This window comes from Brassica napus, chromosome A8 (genome assembly GCF_020379485.1).
Source record: "Brassica napus cultivar Da-Ae chromosome A8, Da-Ae, whole genome shotgun sequence".
NCBI lineage: Eukaryota > Viridiplantae > Streptophyta > Magnoliopsida > Brassicales > Brassicaceae > Brassica > Brassica napus.
In genome coordinates, this window is record NC_063441.1 from 19,036,802 (window position 1) to 19,055,891 (window position 19,090).

At 35.8% G+C, this 19,090-nt stretch overlaps 4 protein-coding genes across 5 annotated transcripts; all 4 read left to right on the top strand.

The window, feature by feature from the left end:
- Window positions 1–21: 21 nt before the first annotated feature.
- On the top strand, window positions 22–1,302 carry LOC106436751 (homeobox-leucine zipper protein ATHB-23). The gene is made up of 3 exons (XM_048738015.1): window positions 22–308; window positions 396–766; window positions 849–1,302. Exons 1-3 carry the CDS (start codon window positions 185–187, stop codon window positions 1,116–1,118), a joined length of 765 nt encoding a protein of 254 aa, XP_048593972.1. The 5' UTR covers window positions 22–184; the 3' UTR covers window positions 1,119–1,302.
- A 4,822-nt stretch (window positions 1,303–6,124) lies between these two features.
- Window positions 6,125–12,276, top strand: LOC111199978 (probable serine/threonine-protein kinase PBL4). Its single transcript, XM_048738016.1, has 5 exons — window positions 6,125–7,070; window positions 7,188–7,534; window positions 7,628–7,766; window positions 7,999–8,129; window positions 9,315–12,276. Exons 1-5 carry the CDS (start codon window positions 7,013–7,015, stop codon window positions 9,870–9,872), a joined length of 1,233 nt encoding a protein of 410 aa, XP_048593973.1. The 5' UTR covers window positions 6,125–7,012; the 3' UTR covers window positions 9,873–12,276.
- A 752-nt stretch (window positions 12,277–13,028) lies between these two features.
- Window positions 13,029–15,478, top strand: LOC106436757. Its single transcript, XM_013877705.3, has 12 exons — window positions 13,029–13,220; window positions 13,312–13,373; window positions 13,451–13,598; window positions 13,678–13,748; window positions 13,829–13,930; window positions 13,994–14,083; window positions 14,192–14,266; window positions 14,449–14,481; window positions 14,646–14,717; window positions 14,816–14,878; window positions 14,978–15,096; window positions 15,190–15,478. The coding sequence occupies exons 1-12, from the start codon at window positions 13,166–13,168 to the stop codon at window positions 15,209–15,211; spliced, it is 912 nt and encodes a 303-aa protein (XP_013733159.1). The 5' UTR covers window positions 13,029–13,165; the 3' UTR covers window positions 15,212–15,478.
- Window positions 15,479–16,939: 1,461 nt separating this feature from the next.
- Window positions 16,940–19,064, top strand: LOC111200115. 2 transcript variants are annotated; one of them, XM_048738017.1, is made up of 7 exons: window positions 16,940–17,142; window positions 17,227–17,384; window positions 17,728–17,946; window positions 18,054–18,169; window positions 18,280–18,446; window positions 18,533–18,687; window positions 18,766–19,064. In XM_048738017.1, the coding sequence occupies exons 1-7, from the start codon at window positions 17,103–17,105 to the stop codon at window positions 18,859–18,861; spliced, it is 951 nt and encodes a 316-aa protein (XP_048593974.1). In that variant the 5' UTR covers window positions 16,940–17,102; the 3' UTR covers window positions 18,862–19,064. The 2 variants fall into 2 exon arrangements, with proteins under 2 accessions (XP_048593974.1, XP_048593975.1); XM_048738018.1 differs by having other exon boundaries at window positions 16,942–17,141; window positions 17,232–17,384.
- The last annotated feature ends 26 nt before the right edge of the window (window positions 19,065–19,090 follow it).

Sequence of the window (19,090 nt, forward strand, 5' to 3'; positions counted from 1 at the left end):
TCACTGTCTTATTCTCTCTACAGCTTCGAGGCTTGACTCATATACTATAATAAAGAAATTAAAACCATATGTCTAGCCTATAAGTGGTGTGTTGTCTAGCCGATTCATTTCACCACCATATCAGACTCAATATTTCTTTTGCCCTCCTTCTCTAATCTTACCAAAATCGATTCAGAGAGGAGACATGTCTTGTAATAATGGCTTAGCTTTCTTCCCTGCAAATTTCAGTCTCCAAAACCATCACCAAGAAGAAGAAGATCATCCCCAGTATCTTCTTCCTTCTTGCACTCCACCTCAAGACTTCCATGGTACATCGCATTAATACCATCCAAATTCTCATTCCCCTGTATTTTTTTTTACTTCTCTTAACTTCTCATCATCTGCTCTGTTTTTAGGGTTTCTTGGTAAGAGATCTCCAATGCAGAACGTAGAAGGGTTTTGTAACTTGGAGATGAACGGAGAGGAAGATTTTTCAGACGATGGATCTAAGATGGGAGAGAAGAAGAGGAGATTGAACATGGAGCAACTCAAGACGCTAGAGAAGAACTTCGAGCTTGGTAATAAACTCGACTCAGATCGAAAACTAGAGCTGGCTCGTGCCTTGGGGTTACAACCAAGACAAATCGCGATTTGGTTCCAAAACAGAAGGGCACGATCCAAAACAAAGCAGCTCGAGAGAGACTACGATGCCCTCAAGCGTCAGTTCGAGAGTCTCAAAGACGAGAATGATCTCCTTCAAACTCAAAATCAGAAGCTTCAGGCTCAGGTAATAAAACTCTTTTCTATCTTTTTCCATAATAATGGAACTAATTAATTATTTAAAAATGTTTATTAATTTATGTATGCAGGTAATAGCATTAAAAAGCAAAGAACCAATAGAATCAATCAATCTGAACAAAGAAGAAGGTTCATGTAGTAACAGAAGTGAGAACATCTCCGGTGACATCAGACCGGGCCATCCACCGCCTTCACCGACAGCTACAACGATGCAGTTTTTTCACAACTCGTCGCCAGAGCAGAGAATGGTGAAAGAAGAGAACAGTATCAGCAACATGTTCTGCGGAATGGATGACCAAACTGGATTTTGGCCATGGCTTGACCAGCAACATTACAATTGAATGTGGTCGACTTTATTTTGGTTACCTAATTTCAAATTTTACGTTTATTAAAGTGGTCAGAGGAACCCATTCATGTTTCAAGAATCTATATGCACCAAACAAGCAAAGTGTCACACTACTTGTTTGGTAATAAGATGTAAAAAATGGGGCAATATTCATATATTCTATAGTAATTGATTAATCATATGGGGCCAATGATTAGACACTAAAAAGTCTGAACCATGTGGCTGTATATCGTACAGCTCATATCCAGAAACGCTCAGAATATTTTAAAAACACCACCAAGAAAGACTTTTCCATGAACTGATATAATCATTTACACTGTGTATACGTTGTGATTATAAATCACTTGGGTAAAAATAGTGAAGGTAACGTAGATAATGTACATTCCAAGAAATTACTGTAATGTTTTTTTTTTGACAAAATTTACTGAATGTTTTTTTTTTTAACACATTTTTGAGAACTGTTTTGTAGCTATCAAAACACCCTAGGTCCCTAGCTAAACATGGTTTTCCATTTCACAAAAAGAGTCATTTGAAAATTTTCACACATATTAGAAAATTATTTCTTACAAAATTATTTTACTTTCTATTCATACACTCTATTTTCTCTCAAGTTAAATTTTATGTGGAAACACAAATGAAACTGCATAATAGTATATAAAATGGTACGGTTACGTGTGGAAAAAAGGGAAGGAAAGAGCATCAAATTACAGATTTCGAGGAGAGGATGCAGACAAATATGGTTGGAAAACGTCCATTCTCTTTCTGAAACTGGACCCAAACACTGACATTAATCGACGACTCTAAGGTGAATAGAGTTTCATTGCTATCAAAACAAAGCGATTAAATCGAGTTTCATTACTATAAAAACGAAGCGATTAATTAGAGTTTGGTTGATTATTAGTTTACGGGATGAGTTAAAATATTGATTGGGGAACAAGAAAGCGACAGAATCTGAAAGCCTAGAAGATTATCTTTGTATTAAAACGTTGACAACCTAATGCGGAGGGAGATCAAGCTTGTAAACTGCGCTATACCAGATTATTTAAATGCAAGAATCTTCATGGGATCATGTGCATTTTCTTAATCTATGTTTTGAGCTTTGCTGCAAAGATCTTAAAATATTCTCTCATACGTATGAATATGAAAGTTTTGGCATTTTAGTGATAATTCTGCATATGCCAACACGTATTTCCACTCCTCTACTAACAAAATTATATAATTAAAGACATTAACCAAATTAAGAATTGCCTGTAAAGAAGAACTAGGTATGTGGCCATGTGCATGAAGGTTTTATTTCCCTAGTTAAGTACTCATTTTCAAATGGACAGGTAGATCAGAAAAAAAACATAAAAGTAGAACTAGATAAGAGTACAGTTCATTTGTTTTTATCGTATGTTGTAAGTTTTTAATTAGTTGTTTAATTCATTCGTTAACTACAATCTGCAGTAACAATTTGCACACAGTTTTTGTTTTGATCAATCAAATTGCACATAGTTGATATTAATGCCTAGATATCTATAAACAATGTATATTATTTGGTGAGTTGAGAGAGTATTACTTGAATATACAGTTTATAGTTGTTTGACTTGTGTCATAATATTTTCTTTTATAATATAGGATTTCTGAATGAAACCTAGATTTATATTTAAGATATGCAACAGTTATAAAGCTTTGTAGTGTCTAAGAAAGAGTCGGTTAAGTGAATAGTAATATTTGTAAAAAGTAAGAGAGGAAGTGTGTGACATAATTAGAAAACAACGACTAGGTGACTCTTATCGTATTATAGAAAATTTTGGAATGTTTAGAAAAGAACAAGACAGTTACTGGGACATCATATATGTATGCACTATGATATAATTGATTAATATAATAAATATATTCACTTAGTCTGCTTTTTTCATCCCAAAGGATTTCTTGTAAATTTTCCCTAGTTGGAGAATAATTAATATAGCATTTCAAAACAAAAACACAAAGAGAAAGAAAAAAAAGAATAAAGAGAGATGGTGGGATTGGGATGCATGTGACTGGCAATGACACGAGGATAGTGGTTCGATGTTTTGGACTTTGTTTAAAGAGTTGGCAAATGAACACTCGTTGCCATTTCCCATTGCAATGCACTTTAATAGTATATTTCCTTAGTAACCACAGAAAAAAACATAGTAATTCCCTTTTTGTCAACGGCCGAAACCAAGTTGGACTTTAGAAACCGACTTCCGCGAGGACTCCTCGCTTGGCGAGAGAACTAATCAGTATGTACTATTTGTCATAATAAATCTCCACAAACTACTTCGAGTGAAATATTTTAGATAGCCAGATGCTCTTGCATACGGTAAACAGTTGAAAATACTATTTGCATTAAATACTTTATAGTGATAAATATTTTATTCGTGAACTGATGAACCGATAATTAGATAGCAATAGAACAGACCAATCATAATTTGATTAATCACTTACGAAAGTGCACTAGTGAGCGTGTCGGAAATCAGCTACACTGGGCCAATCGAAGACTAAAAGCATTTTTAGGAACATAATACTTTTGTGATTTATTGACTTCTAGGTTTAAGTGGTTATGGTCTTTATGGATCGTGAATCTGGACGCCTTTATTAGGGGTGGGCAAAAAATCCGAACCGAACCGATCGAACCGAACCGACTGAACCGAAACCGATTTGAACCAAACCAAAGTCCATTTCAAATCATTCGGTTGAAGAGTTTTCCAACCCGAATGGTTCAGTTCAGTTCGGTTTAAACTGAACCGAACCGATAAACCGAAGTGTTTTTATAGTTATTTAAATTAAAAATATTAGTGATATCAAGATATTAAAATCCTAAGACTTAGCCCAAGTAATTTCCTTTTGCACGAAAGAAATCCTAATATAATTTGATTTCCATGACACTTCGTCTAACTTTTGTAATATTTTGTCATTAAGCCCACATAATTTCCATGTTAATTGTTATAAAGTTATAAACTATATTTGTAACTTTTAAAAAGATTTTTATTTGGTTTAATATTGAATTTAATTTACATACTTAATTTTTTATTATGACCAAAGCGATTATTTCATGACAATCATACATTTATGTATTAAAACATGATTTCTTGTACAATAAATAAACTTAAAGAAATCTGATTAAACCGAATCGAACCGAAATACAAACTGAATCGAATACAAACCGAACCGAATATAAACCGAACCGAACATAACTGAACCGATATCAATCCAAACCAAACTAACTATGGTTTACTTCAGCTGGAAAAATTCTAGAACCGAACTAACCAAACCGAACCGAACTCGAACCGAACCGATAAAATAACCGAAGTGTCCACCCCTAGCCTTTATCATAATGGACTCTCTGGATTGTAATGTTAATATGGCTTATAAAAATCTCAAAATTAATAGAGTTTCAGTCCAATAATAGCTAACATTTGAAAATTTTAATCACGAAGAAGAATACAGATATTATAATTTCACAGTGATTGAACCACGGCAGGTAAGAATAAAATAATGGGCTGGGCTGGTCTGGGCATCTTATAGACAGGGATAAACTAGTTTGGGCATTAAAAAGAAGGTTTAGTTCATACGAGTTTGAAACCGAAGTCGGAGACGCTCCCAGACACAGTAATCGAGACACCCTTTATGGCTTTCTTTTCTGGCGCCGGTGAAGGCGTTTCTCGCCGGCGCCGGGACTTACCGGCTCACCTATGCCTCCTTTTCGTAGCTATGTTCTTTTCATACCTTTTGCTCTGTGTTTCACCGTTCATAAAGCTGTTATTATGCGGTGGAGTGAAGATCCGAAGCTCTACGCGACGGAGACAGATAAAAAGATTCATAGAACCACCTCTATCGGCGTCACTTGCCCTCTGGTTGGTCTTCTCATCAGCGTCGAGTCCGGAAGCTTCCTCCGTTGCTGCTGTTCAATGCGTTTCGGGTAAAAGCCCCGACGTTTTCTTTGCGGGTGACTGTCGTACATCCTTGGGCGTCAGCGCTTCCTCTGTTCAAATTTCGGTGAGGACTCCATATTCTCAAAGAAGCCCTCTCTTCCTGTCTCCGGGAACCGACGAGCTCTTCCATCCACCGTTTGAGACGCCCCTTACTCCATCCGACACCAGATCTGGAAACAGCTCTTGGCTTGATCTGAAGAGTTTCAGAAGCTTCTTATCCCTCTCGTTTCCCACGATGATGATGCCTGCGTTTAGTCTCCTCCGTAGCCTGGTTGGCCGTCGACAGAGCAGTCTCGGTGATAGCTCCTTCAACGGCGGCGGCAAGTTCAGCCTAGGTTACGAGTGCATCTTGGGTCTTTCAGCTGACTTTGGGCCTCATCTACCTTTCTTTGGGGCTTGGCCCACTAAACTTATGGTAAAGGTCAGCCTTTTTACTAGTCAATTAAAAAACAGAGTCGTGGTGAGAGACACGATTATAGTATGTACGGCCTTAAACTGTTTGACTAGATTTGTAAAGATTTTCGGTGGGTTCACCGACGTCTATGATTTATGCGCATTGCCATATATCTACTTCATGAAGAAATTATTGGTGGGTTCACCAAGTCATGTTCCATGTTCGATTCCGTTCCCATACCTCCTTTCTATGAAAGGAGAAGACTTCTCGGTTTCTACGGGTAAGTGTTCCAGCTTTTACACCGTCTTGTTATCTTGTGTAGCGGTCTGTACGGGGCCTGAAGATGCAAGCGAGACTACTTCGGTTTATCTCGTTGGTGAAAACTGGGTTTCAACGTCACTTGTGACTAATTTTCGGCTGTCCGACTTTGTCGTGAAGCTCTTATCGACGCATTCAAGCTTTGCTTTGAATTCGCTGTCATCTTCTCATGAAGACCTATCTATTTTAGCTTTGTTTGCTTATGTAGTTTATGCTTTTAATCAAAGAGGATGTTTGATTCCCTCTGGTTGTACGGTTGTACCCAAAAACATTGAAGTTTAATGAAAGTAAGTCGTGTTCAAAAAAAAAAAAGTTCATACGAGTTTGACGTATGCACTAAAAAGAGTGAAAGAGGGCAACGTCCGGTTCCCCTCGCACTCTCGCAGACACATGTTTCCATTTCAATTCAAGCCCCAAAAACTGCATGTATCACGTGTTAGTTTTTCATCATGCAAATTTATTTGGCTGCTACAAATACATGATAAAATTTACAACGTCAAGAGACGAGAGATAAAGTTGCACAACATATTGTTCTGGTAAAGCTTCGATAAAGTTGCACAACATACAATGTTGTGCAACTTTTGCAACGCTATTGTCAACAATTACACCCACAACAATGTTCAAAAACTTTATCCATTATTAGTAATATGTGAGATTTGTAACATGTCCCTTCCACATTATTTTTCCAACCTATTTTGACCCGTATACCCTACTTAGACAACCTTAGTGAGAAAAATAAACTTTGATACGAAGTCTGTTGAATTGTATTATGTTTCAAAGATGTATATATAATTACAAGAACACAAACGGAGGTTTTCTACTTCACCTCTAATAATCTAATATATCCATTAACAATATCCAGACCAGTCTTCGTCAAACACCATGCCATTATACAAAATCAAACTTTAGGAACTAAAGTTTAGTAAAATGTAAAATATATATATTAGATAAGTTGTAGTAGACCAAACCAGCAATGGGTGGTGCACACGTTTGTTTCTGTTTGACCAAACATCAATTACAAAGACCATCTCAATTCCTTTCCCTTTTCTTGCACATTACCCTGTCCCTATCCTCTGTTTCTTCTTCCCATTTTCCCTTTGTTATTTTTCTTATCTATTTGTTTTGTTTCTCTCCTCATCAAGATTTATAGTCTCACATCGTTGCTTCATCAAAAACATTGTATACCTTGATTTCAGTTTGTCGTATGATTTCTTTCTCTATCGCTGATTCTTTCTAATGGGTAATTGCTTTGGTTCATCTGCAAAAGTAGATAGCAGAGAAAGTCCATATTGTGGTATGTAAAAATACACTTCTTCTCTCTTGTATATTTGTAATATGTTATACTTATTTATAACTCTTGATCAAACGAGTTGAGACGACTATGATTAGATAAAGTGTTTATTATCATCAGGATCCTCAAGAATCTATGCCAAACCGAGCCAATCGTCTCGCCTCTCAAGCCTAACCATAGCACCACCATCTTACAGCGATGACAGGAGTTCCACCTCTCTTCCCACTCCAAAGAGTGAAGGAGTTCTCTTAGCATCTCCCACGCTAAAGGCCTTTACGTTTAACGATCTAAAGACAGCCACTAGGAACTTCAGACCTGATAGTGTTATCGGTGAAGGCGGTTTTGGTTATGTTTACAAAGGATGGATTAACGAGCGGACGTTAACGCCTTCAAAACCAGGATCAGGCATCGTTGTTGCTGTCAAAAAGCTTAAAGACGATACGCCTCAAGGACACAAGGAGTGGTTGGTACGTAGGCTCATCAGCTCTGTGTTCAAGAATCAGATTTAGCCCTAGAGTTAAAAATTAAAATTTATAAGGAGTTGCTGATTTTTATTACAGGCTGAGGTTGACTATCTGGGGAGGCTTCACCATATGAATCTTGTGAAATTAATTGGATACTGCTTGAAGGGTGATTACATTAGGCTTTTGGTATACGAGTACATGCCCAAAGGAAGCTTAGAAAGTCATCTCTTTAGACGTAAGTAAACTTGTCCTTAAGTAAGATCTATAATCTATTGTCTCGTAATTATCTTGGAGTCCCTTGGAAAAAATCATATTAAATTTATATTTGATGTGTTGTAAAACATATTTATAAAATTTAGGGTCTCAAATATAAAAACTCACAATTTACACTTATTAAAAACATAAATGTTGGTTTAATTTTAATATGTGTATATTCAAAAGTATATATTTGAGGGTATATTATGTAGGTGGGGCAGAGCCGATTCCGTGGAAAACAAGGATGAAAGTGGCAATTGGTGCCGCGAGAGGGCTTGCTTTCCTTCACGATGCACAAGTCATATATAGAGACTTCAAGGCCTCCAATATTCTACTAGATTCGGTACGAGTGAATTAACAACATTTTACATGTTTGTTTGCCAAAATTTTATCTTTTAAATTTTGTGGTTCAGTGATAAATGCATAGGACTAGGCCTGGGATTTTTATCCATAACCGAATACCCGAACCGGAACCGATCCGAAATGGACCGGTTCGGTTCGGTTTCGGTCCTAGACAATTTATCCGATGGATATTAGTGTTAATTATCCATGGGTATCGGTTCGGTTTCGGTTTTTACCCGAAACCGAACGGGTACCCGTTTAACCCGAATTCTATGTTTAAAAAACATAGATTTGTATCTTCTGAGGGTCGAACCCGGGTTGGATAGGCAAAGCAACAACTGTTATACCACTAGACTAGTTCAACTTTGTTGTATTTAATACATGTTACTAATATATATACGATTTCTATTTACTTTTCCTTAAAAAAATAAAATAAAAAAATAAAAAACTGGTATATAATTATTTTATTTTGCAAATATTTATATAATTCACATAAGAAACGGGTATCCGGAACCGACCCGAAACCGGTAGTACCCGATCCGAAATCCGAACCGAAATCTACTAAGTACTCATTGGGTATAGAATTCATTTATCCGAAAAACCCGGACCCGATCGGTTCCTATCCGAACCCGAACCGAATATCCGAAATCCCAGCCCTACATAGGACAGTCTTGTTTACAATTTGGTTTTAGCACATTTTTTTTGTTTGCTTTTTTCTATTAATGTAGAAGTTATTTGAAACCAATAAAAATATTTTTACTTTTTTTTTTAATGTTTGGATAATAATAAATATTTCAATATACTATTTAATATAAACATATTTAATTAAACTTTAAATATTAGTTGGTTCGAATACTATAAAATTTGTTTAAAAAATCAAAAACTGATCGGTTATAACTTATAAGCATATATATTTTGATGGACAGTTCTCTTAAATAACTCTTTTAAGTTTTTGTCACCAAAAATAATCTTCAAAAAATAATTGACCAAAATAGTTCATTTTTATTTTTATTTTGAAAGTTTAAATATTTTTTTTACTTTTAAAAATTTGAAACCTCAGCATCAAAGCTTCAGTCTAGATTAGTTAAACCTCAGCATCAAAGCTTCAGTCTAAATTTATAAATGTATATTTATCTTTTCATAAAACTTCTTATAGAGAGATTTATTGGTTTTCATCCATGTGCAGGACTTCAATGCAAAGCTTTCTGATTTTGGTTTGGCGAGAGAAGGACCGAAAGGAGACAAAACACACGTATCAACTCAGGTGATGGGAACTCATGGATATGCAGCACCTGAATATGTCTCCACGGGTCGAATAACCACAAAAAGCGACGTCTACAGCTTCGGTGTGGTCTTGCTCGAGTTACTCTCAGGACGTCCAACTGTAGACCAATCGAAAGTCGGAGTGGAACGAAATCTAGTGGATTGGGCAATACCTTACTTAGGAGCTGATAGAAGGAAAGTGTTTAGGATAATGGACACAAAACTTGAAGGACAGTATCCTCACAAAGGGGCTTGTTTGGCTGCTAATATTGCGTTGCAGTGCCTCAACCAAGAGGCTAAGTTGAGGCCAAATATGTCGGATGTATTATCTACTCTTGAAGAGCTTCAGATGAAGAGTTCTACTTCAAAGACGGTCATGAAAATGACATCTTCTTCCTCTCCGCTGGCGGAGAAACGGAGAGTTAAAGCTCCGGGTGCTTCTTCGGTGGTGACTCGTGGGAGAGGTCCACGTGACAGGTGAAGCACCAGCCGAAGATAGTTTAGGTCTTAATTATGAGTGTATGTAATTTTGTTTTCGGAAAGGGTCCGTCTTTAACATCACATTCTACATATTACATTTTTTGTATTATTCTCTCTCTTTTCTTTTGAACTTAGATTTCGTGGACCGAAATTAAGACTAGTTCTGAAAGTATGCTAGCTGCTGCTAGATTAATGCACGCTGGCATAAAATGTGAGTTTTGTACTTGTCCATTTGAGTTGTTAGTTTATCATAAAACGTTTGACTTTTGTAACTGGAATTGAATTTGTACTTTTCATACATATGATTGTATACTATGTATATATATCGTGTAGACATAATAAACATGCACTATATTTATGTGTATTATATATACTATTAAATAGAAATGTACAACGTACTATACTCAAATGTAAAATGAAAATTAGGAAAAGTATATAAGATATAATCCGTTCCAAAATGATATTTCCAATTATATATTCGTCTGAATTTGATAAACATTTGCATAAGACTAATATAGTTATAACGAATTTGAAAATAAATATAATAATAGTTATTAGCAAAAGAGGAAAAAAAGTGTTAGCATCAATTGAGAATACCTTATTTTCTGGATGTATTATATTTGAAACCGTAGAATGGGTCCAGGAGTTCCCCCAAACACTTCAGTGGGTAATCTTCATAAGAAATTGTATACCCAATGAAGTGCTCAGAGGAACTCTAGGAGACATCCGACCAAGAATATTGATACTTAGTTTATATGTTACAGGTTAGCATTGCATTATATATGGGTGGAAATATGAACACAAGAGGTTGATATAAGGTTTGAGAAGATGGAAGTAGTTATGTTCTATATATAGTTAGAGTCTTAGAGGATAAACCCTAATGTTCTATGAGACCAGAGATGGAGTGAAATCGTCCATGATAGAAGTCATGACCAAGGAAAGCATTTTGAATGTAGACGCTAATTGGGGTAAAAGGAAAGAGTAAGGAGAATAAGAATTTTGCCAAAAGTCCTTACGGCTTTTCACAAGATAGAAAGGATCTAAACACGTAACGTACGTAGAGATTCTGTTATATTTTATGTGCTAGAAGTGCCCATACCGGTTCTTGCTACATTTTGAAAAGGAGATACTCTTCAATAGTTAATTTTGTATTTTTACTTATTTGTATTATAATTTGGAGAAAAGCTTAGTAACATCTTGTTCCTGATCAGCTGATTAAAAAAAATGATGATCATCAACAAAAAATAGTCTTACAACATAATATATATATATATACACACTAATAAATGATGTAATGAATTGTTGTTCTTATAGCTGAAATCGACTGTTCTTTGAAACTAACTAGTTAACAAAAGAAAAAAACAACTCTTTAGCCCCATACGTGGTGCATCGTATGATTGTATCAAATTTATATATTGAATTGGAAAATTCAAAGTCAAATTAATGATGTAAGAAACGATTAACTGATAGTTATGGAGAATATATGGTATACACATTAATTTGATGAGTGATCATAAACAAAAGAAGAAGAAAAGGCATAGAGTATCAGTGAAAAGAATACTTCTGTCGTTTCAAAATATTTCCAAGCAAACGGAGGGACAAAATAAAAATATTCTGTCAAATTCCTAACGAAGCCCAACATTTCGACTCGATTCATCTTTCACATAATCGAATTTCCACACGTTCTTTAATTGATTTATTCGAATATATGATTATTGGCCCCATTATGAAAATTTTGATTGGAGACCTTTGTAAATTGCAGTGATATATAAATAGGCATGCAATTAGTATTATTTTATCAGGCCAAGCTAGAAGAGAGTCAAATGCCTCCATGAGTTCCCTTTAACGCTTCATTGTGATTACTCCAGTCACATTTATTTTTCTTAAATGTTTGGTCGATTTTTGTATACAACACTGAAGTGTTTGGGGGGACTCGTGGTGCCATTCTGGCGTTGAAGTGGTGATTGTTGTGCCAGTTTTTATGGTTTCTTTTAAATTAGTAAGTTTTCATAGTATTCCACATGTTTCATGAATTGTCTTTCTATCTTATAAATTTAAGGTTCAATGATAAATGCATAGGACAATCTTGTTTCAAGTTTGGTTTTGGTACATTTCTTCTTTTGGTTTTATGATCTGTTGTAGCAAGTGAAATCAAATTTGTAGGTTTTATTCTTGCGACGTCCAACTATAGACCAAGCAAAAGTCGGAGTGGAACTAAATCTGGTGGATTACGCAATACCTTACTTAGGAGATTGAAGGAAAGTTTTTTAGGATAACAAACACAAAACTTGAAGGACAGTCCTCACAAAGGGGCTTCTTTGACTGCCAATATGTTGCAATGTCTGAGGCTAAGCTGAGGCCAAATATGTCTGATGTATTATGTACTCTTAAAAGAGTTCTACTTTGGTCATGACATTGACATCTTCCTCTCTGCTGCCAGAGAAACATATAGTAAGTGTTCCGGAAGTACTTGTACATTCTAGTTGTTAGTTTAACATAAAACGTTCACTTGGAGACACAATAATAGACATGCAGTATACTCATTCTGTTCGTAATAAATGTGATTATAACATTTTCTTGTTAAATAAAAAATATCATTTTAGAATTTAATGTAAATTATATTTATTTCCAGCTAAAAGTAATTGTAAATTGCATTGATTTTATAAACAATTTTATTTATCTTAAATACTATCGGTCAAATAGATGTAACTAATAATAATTTAAATATATTTCAATTATTTTTTTAATCTGTTCGAAATGTCAAAATGACACGAAAATGAGAAAGTATGTATTTGTATTAAATATACTAATAAATAGAAATGTTGAACGTGGCATTAAATTTGTTTTATTTATAGGTTTAAATTTTAAGTTTTGGTAAATGTGGAATAAATCGAAAGAAGATACCGCTTTTTTAATTTGTTACTTATTTTCTTGATTCTGAATACATTATAAGATCAATATAATTTAACCCCAGTGTTGACTTGAACTTGGCCCGGCTTCGATTATTTCTTAATTTTGGTTCGATTTGTCACGTGCCACGTAGCAGCAAATATGTAGGTGAAAACTGAAAAAGTTGAAGGCAAGGCAACTACGACACTACGGTTTTTACCGCCGCGAGTTACGGCAGTTGAATTTGACCTTGATACGGCGTCGTTCACTAGCAAACTCGTAGCAAGCAAGCACGTACGTTACGTAACTCTAAAAAAAACAAAAAATTGAAACCTAAATTAAATTCTTCGATCCGAGACGGAGAAGCTCGACGAGTCGGCGGCGGAGTAAAAAACAGCCGGAGCTATGGCGATGCAAACCGGAATCGGCTTATCAAGGATCTTTCTCTTAGCCGGAGCAGGTACTGTTTCTCATTTTCTCTCAGCTCATCTCTCTCTCTCTCTTTGTGCTTCACTACTAAATGGATCTTCCTTTTTTTGTTGGATCGTAAGGTTATACCGGTACGATCATTATGAAGAACGGTAAATTATCTGATATATTAGGTGAATTGCAGGTAACTTTACATCAATTTTGCTTTTTTTTTTTTTTAAATTTTAAAAATTTAACCTTTTTGATTTGGAATTGGATTAGTCTCTGGTGAAGGGTATGGAGAGATCTGGAGAGGAAGGAGACTCTGATGTCTCCGATGCTATAGCTGCACAGGTTCGTCGTTTGGCTATGGAGGTTCGTCAGCTAGCTTCGGCTCGGCAGATAACGGTTATGAATGGAGTTTCTGGTGGTGTGTAAAGATTGAAACTTTCTACTTGTTCTGTCCGAGAATCTTGTTGTTCATCATTTGTCTCTCTTTTGTGTGTCAGCGAACTTGCAAGCACTTGCTGTTCCTGCTGCGGCGTTGGGAGCTTTAGGATATGGTTATATGTGGTGGAAGGTGAGATGGTTGTGTTTTAGATGTGAATGTGTCATGTTAGGGGAACTAAACAAAATGGTTGTGTTTGGTTTATTGGTTAGGGACTCTCGTTCACTGACCTTATGTATGTGACGAAAGCCAACATGGCTACTGCCGTGGCTAACTTGACTAAGAATCTGGAGCAAGTTTCTGCGACCCTTGCGGTGAGTCTTTGGTGTTTCTGGTGATTTATTAAAGTTTGGATCATAATCGTTTGGGTTTTGCAGGCTGCAAAAAGGCATTTAACGCAGAAGATTCAGAATATGGATGATAAGGTAGAGAAGCAGATTGATCTCTCCAAGGAAATCAAGAACCAGGTATGACTTACGATATAGTTTTTTTTTTCTACTGGAAATGATTTATTAGGTTTCATTGTAATGTACAGTATTGGACCAACGAAATGTGATTTTGGTTATGCTGAACAGGTCACCTTGGCTCGTGGAGATATCAACTCGCTTGAGAATGAGTTGCAGTCTTTGAATGATTTGATTAGTGGTCTGGTGAGTCCTTTTAAGTTTTATGAGCAATGCTGACGATATGCGATGTAAAAATGATTGGTAGTTGTCAAATACTTAGTCTTTGAGTTCATATCAGGAATTAGAATTCTCCTTTCTAGCATTTCATTTTCCTTTGGTATCTCTCCTAATGAATTATTGCCCTGTATATATTATTTGTTTTGCAGGATGGGAAGTTGGACACGCTGGAATACAAGCAGGTAAATTACCTTTTCTGTTCGAATCTTTTAGCTGGGAACCACATGAATTCTTATTAGCAGGCATCATTAGCCTTTGAATAATCAAATTATAATCATGGTTTGTTAATTGAATCACCCACAAATTGGTAGCTCAGAGCTGATTCTGTTTTTGTTTCTGGTGGCAGGATGTCACAAATGTTTGCATGCTACACTTGTATAACTATTTTGGAGGCAAGAGCACCAAACTGCCTGACATGGTAGGGCTTCTCTTATATCGGATTGATCCCTCTATATGTCTATATTAACATCCTTTTTTGCGTTAATGTGATATATTTTGCGAACTTCAATCTTACAGGAGCAGCTTCAACTGCCTGTAAACCAGAAAGCTCGTAATTTGCTTGGGGATGTTGGAACTAAGGTGTCTTTTCTTATTTATGCCAGATTGAATTTACTGTGCTTATTCAAGTTAAAAGGTCTTTGTTTGCTGATTGACAATATTTCGTCCACTATGTTGCAGGGGCTGAAAAACTTTGCGGAACAACTGCTTATAAGCAATGACACAGAGGGAGGAGCAACCACGGTGAGAAGAATTGGTATAAGCAGGGCCAATGACAAGTCGGGGCCGCTGTTATCAAGGTCTGGTGATTTTGCATAGCTCCTGTATATCTCTAGAGTAAGTTTTGGTGTAAATATATATAGAGGCGTGACAGAGAGGAAATGTGAATGCAGGGTTGCTTCAGCTGGGTGTTGATGTGGAAGTTTCCTGATGGTGGTTGGCTTGCGGGATGTATATAAACAACAAAACTCTTATACAAAATTGTCTCGTGAGCTCACGGTAGAAAGGCTCTCTTATATTTATATTCGTTGGCTTGGTTTGTCTCTCCTTCCCCTAAACTATATTGGGTTTGTACTTTGGGAATGTATTTTCTTGAACTTTTTGTTTATTGACATGGACATGTGTTGGTGTCCGCTTTTTGGACTTTTGAAGCAAATAAAATAAAGTTGATGTGGGGGATTACAAGGAGGGCAATACAAGCCAAATTAAGATAAGATTCGTGAAGGACTGTAGTTTTATATTTTTTTACGGTAGAATTTGATCTATAGATATATTTGATATAATTTTTTTTGTTGTAGTTTTCTAAATTACTAATTTTTTTCTCTAAAAATAAAGTTTTCTATAGTCTTGTTTTTAATTTTTTAGAATTTTTTTTGTTATAGATTTTTTAAAGAAAGAAAAGCTTGATTGGTTAACATATATGATTTTGAACTAAATTGTGCCTTTCTAAAGCATCTACGGTCAAGTCACGGTTTCTATTGAAGGTGGTCAAAAGTAAGTGAAAGAAGATTGATCCGGTTTGCTGCATAGATTTCGTCAGATACTACTTTTACAGGTTTCAACCCAGGTTCTAAAACGCGGCTGCACCGTCCGATTAAGCGGCAGGAAAACGCTAGACGGAGGTTGAGCGAGGCGATTTCGTCTTATTCGGCTAATAATTCGGAGTCGTTAAAAAAAAAATTCAAGTTTTTGAGGTTTTGAGCTTATAATTGAGTTCTAGATGTTAAATCTATAAGTATTAAGTATAAACATCAAGAAAAATGCAAAAGAAACGGATGAAATCGGTGGAACAAAGCTGTGGCGGTTCTGCAATTAAGTTTGCGAAACCCTAAAACATATTGGGGAAAAAAATGATTAAATTTACAACTATGCTATTAATGAAAAAAACAAAAAAAAAATAGCAAAAAACAGACACTGGAATCGAACTCGCGAACGGTCCCTTTTATTTAAGCTTCAGAAACCACTTTGCCATAGATAATATCATTACCCAAAACGGAAATCACCTATTCATATCTATAATATATCAGAAAATTGAATAATCATTAAAAATTAATCCCCGATTAATCGGCGATTAATCTCTGATTTTTCTCTAACTCGCTAGGCCCAAACCGACCGTCTGGTTCGCGCCTAGCGCGATTCCGAACATGGGTTTCAACATTTAGGCTTCGAATGGTGACCATCGTCCCGCCCCGCTCTGCAGTTAACAATAACAAAAATCTCTACATATATTATATATCTATATATTTTTATAACTGTTAAAACCACATTGCAGTTGAATCGCTTGTCCCGCACCGCTTAAACCGCAGTCAACCATTCAGAACCTTAATTGATTCACTTTTAAATAAATGGCAAAAAATATTTATTACCCACTAAAACCATGATAAAACATGAACATTAATTTTTGATATACTTTTGTCGGTATCAACTCCCAATAATGATGCTCTAATATATCTGTTCGTCTCGTGTCCCTGATGTGAATAGATACGGTTACTGCACGCCGTACACGTGTTGACTTCGTGGCTTGTGTTGACTTCGTGGCTTTAACTGAGCTACCACTATCCCATCAAATATTCGTTCGATAATTTATTGGTTTTATACGATTGTCTTCCACTATCCCTATAAAATTCAGTTTAATTACTGTCGGCTAGCAATTGGTATTTTTCGACGCTCTTTTTCAAATAATAATAGTTAATTACACTAAACATTTTTAACATGATTACGTACGAATCTACTATATGATATAAGATTAACAACAATCAAGCAAAGTTGTATTTCTCATACTCACAGAGCTCAAAGATCTTACAACATGGGTACTCTCGACTTGCCTCACGCTTCATCATTCAAGGTTCTTTCTCTAATATTTTTTCTAATTCTTACAAAATTCAGATCAGTTAATCAGCGTGATAATAAATGCATGTTTATATTGTGTAATCAGGGAGGAAGTGAAACATTTCTTCGTGATGTGCTTGAAAGTATACTTAAAACGTACTTGAGGAAGAATCCGATGGCCAAGACGGTATGGGAACTAGTTCAGTCTGTGGACAACGAAAAGATCTCCTACGACCACTTCTTTTTCAGGACATTCAAGGTACTAACTTACAATTCAAGAATTGGTTTAACTAACTTTGCGCATGCCCGGCTCTGTCTTAAGCCCAACAAGTTGGTTTTTTACACATCAAAAGTTTAAGAATGTTTTCAAGAAAAAAGAAGATATAAGAGTTTAAGTGCATCATTTTTGAAATTATGGTTATGAGTTATGAGTTATGACTAAGAAAAAATGGCTTCAAAACTTCCATGGAGTATTAACTTTCATGGAGGGTCCATTGTGCTTGTTAGTAGGCTACAATTTTTTTTTTCTCCTTGTTATGCTTTTAACTACAATATGGAGCGTTCTCTCACTGATTTTGTTTATTTATTTGGGTGTGTTTTAGGTTGATGGTTATGGGATAGAATCTTTGTCGAGCTTTTTCATGGATTATGGATATAAAATTGGAGGCAGACTTGAATTTCCAAAAAACAAAGTACAACTTGTGTGGCTTTCTCCTCCGGATATTCACGTCTCGGGTGATGGTCACGGTCTAGGCAATGGCCCTTTGCCACGGCTTGTTATAGCTGAGCTTCTTGTGGACGAATTAAGCCTTGAATCACAGGTATGGATAACAACGAACATAATGTTGTCATTATGAGAGTCTTCGACGTATCTAATTTGTGGTTATACATGATTTTTTTGACATTTTCCAAATGTATGGTTAATTAGGAGATAATAAGGAAGTATTTGAAACCAGAAGGTGGTAAGCAAGCGATTCTTTCAAGTACTTTGGGGTCTTTAATTTGGGAAAAGCCAACATCCGCCGAATTTAATCAACTTGTCAAGTATATATATCAGATAACTTCTTAAACATTAATAATATATAACTTTTACTTAATACATTTGGTGGTTATAGAGCTGATCAACGTTTTAATTATATGTATGAATGGTAAAGAGAGAGTGAGTATGCGGCATGGGCGCTTATCCACGGCTACACATTGAACCATCTTGCTGTTGCGGTTCATCGACTTAAACATCGTTTCAGTGACATTAACTACGTCCAAGAGTACTTCCAAGAAAATGGATTCAAACTGAACAAAGTCGGAGGAGATATTCTTAACGGTTTAATTTTCTTCTCTTATTAAAAATTTTCATTTGAATTGTTCTATTCTGTAACCTTTATTGAAATGTAAGAAAATATCTTTCAGAGAGTGAAGACGGTCTACTCTTACAAGTGACGTTGGCGTCGGAGAAAGTTGCGATTGAATTTGCAGACGGGGTAACTGAACCCATCACAGCTTCATTCATTGAGTTTGTTCAACGTCTAGTTCTTCCACAGTTCAAAGATGTACCGATTGATGAGGTACAAAGCGATTACATTCATTACATATTATGATACATATTGTTCGACATTTTTTTTTTCATTTTCGTTGTGATGCAGATCAAAGAATTTCATAGACGTGAGGGACTCGAGCAAGCTAACGCCAACCGCATTATGCAAAGCACCCTTTCACAGCACAAGAATGAAACCAACTGACTTGTCTTGTTCAGCTCACTGTATGTCAAATTTGTGTGTGTTTAATTGTTCGTATGGGATTTGGATCATTTGCAAGCAAGATCAAATTATTTGTATGTGTTTAACCTACATAACCTCTCATGATGGCTGATGAATAACGGAGAACACAATGTCATGGTGTGGTATTTGTTGTGTTTTTCCTTTTCCAAATATAATAATTTGTGTGAGTGGAGATAACCCGCTAAGTGAT

What these genes read in the sequence shown, in the direction of transcription:
- LOC106436751 (XM_048738015.1), top strand. Translation starts at nt 185, where the DNA reads ATGTCTTGTAATAATGGCTTAGCTTTCTTCCCTGCAAATTTCAGTCTC. An exon ending in TCCACCTCAAGACTTCCATG is followed by an intron (nt 309 to 395) that starts GTACATCGCATT and finishes CTCTGTTTTTAG; the next exon opens with GGTTTCTTGGTAAGAGATCT. An exon ending in ATCAGAAGCTTCAGGCTCAG is followed by an intron (nt 767 to 848) that starts GTAATAAAACTC and finishes TTATGTATGCAG; the next exon opens with GTAATAGCATTAAAAAGCAA.
- LOC111199978 (XM_048738016.1), top strand. Translation starts at nt 7,013, where the DNA reads ATGGGTAATTGCTTTGGTTCATCTGCAAAAGTAGATAGCAGAGAAAGT. An exon ending in CAGAGAAAGTCCATATTGTG is followed by an intron (nt 7,071 to 7,187) that starts GTATGTAAAAAT and finishes TATTATCATCAG; the next exon opens with GATCCTCAAGAATCTATGCC. An exon ending in AGAAAGTCATCTCTTTAGAC is followed by an intron (nt 7,767 to 7,998) that starts GTAAGTAAACTT and finishes TATATTATGTAG; the next exon opens with GTGGGGCAGAGCCGATTCCG.
- LOC106436757 (XM_013877705.3), top strand. Translation starts at nt 13,166, where the DNA reads ATGGCGATGCAAACCGGAATCGGCTTATCAAGGATCTTTCTCTTAGCC. An exon ending in CTTTCTCTTAGCCGGAGCAG is followed by an intron (nt 13,221 to 13,311) that starts GTACTGTTTCTC and finishes TTGGATCGTAAG; the next exon opens with GTTATACCGGTACGATCATT. An exon ending in TATGAATGGAGTTTCTGGTG is followed by an intron (nt 13,599 to 13,677) that starts GTGTGTAAAGAT and finishes TTTGTGTGTCAG; the next exon opens with CGAACTTGCAAGCACTTGCT.
- LOC111200115 (XM_048738017.1), top strand. Translation starts at nt 17,103, where the DNA reads ATGGGTACTCTCGACTTGCCTCACGCTTCATCATTCAAGG. An exon ending in TCACGCTTCATCATTCAAGG is followed by an intron (nt 17,143 to 17,226) that starts TTCTTTCTCTAA and finishes TTATATTGTGTA; the next exon opens with ATCAGGGAGGAAGTGAAACA. An exon ending in CGGAGGAGATATTCTTAACG is followed by an intron (nt 18,447 to 18,532) that starts GTTTAATTTTCT and finishes AATATCTTTCAG; the next exon opens with AGAGTGAAGACGGTCTACTC.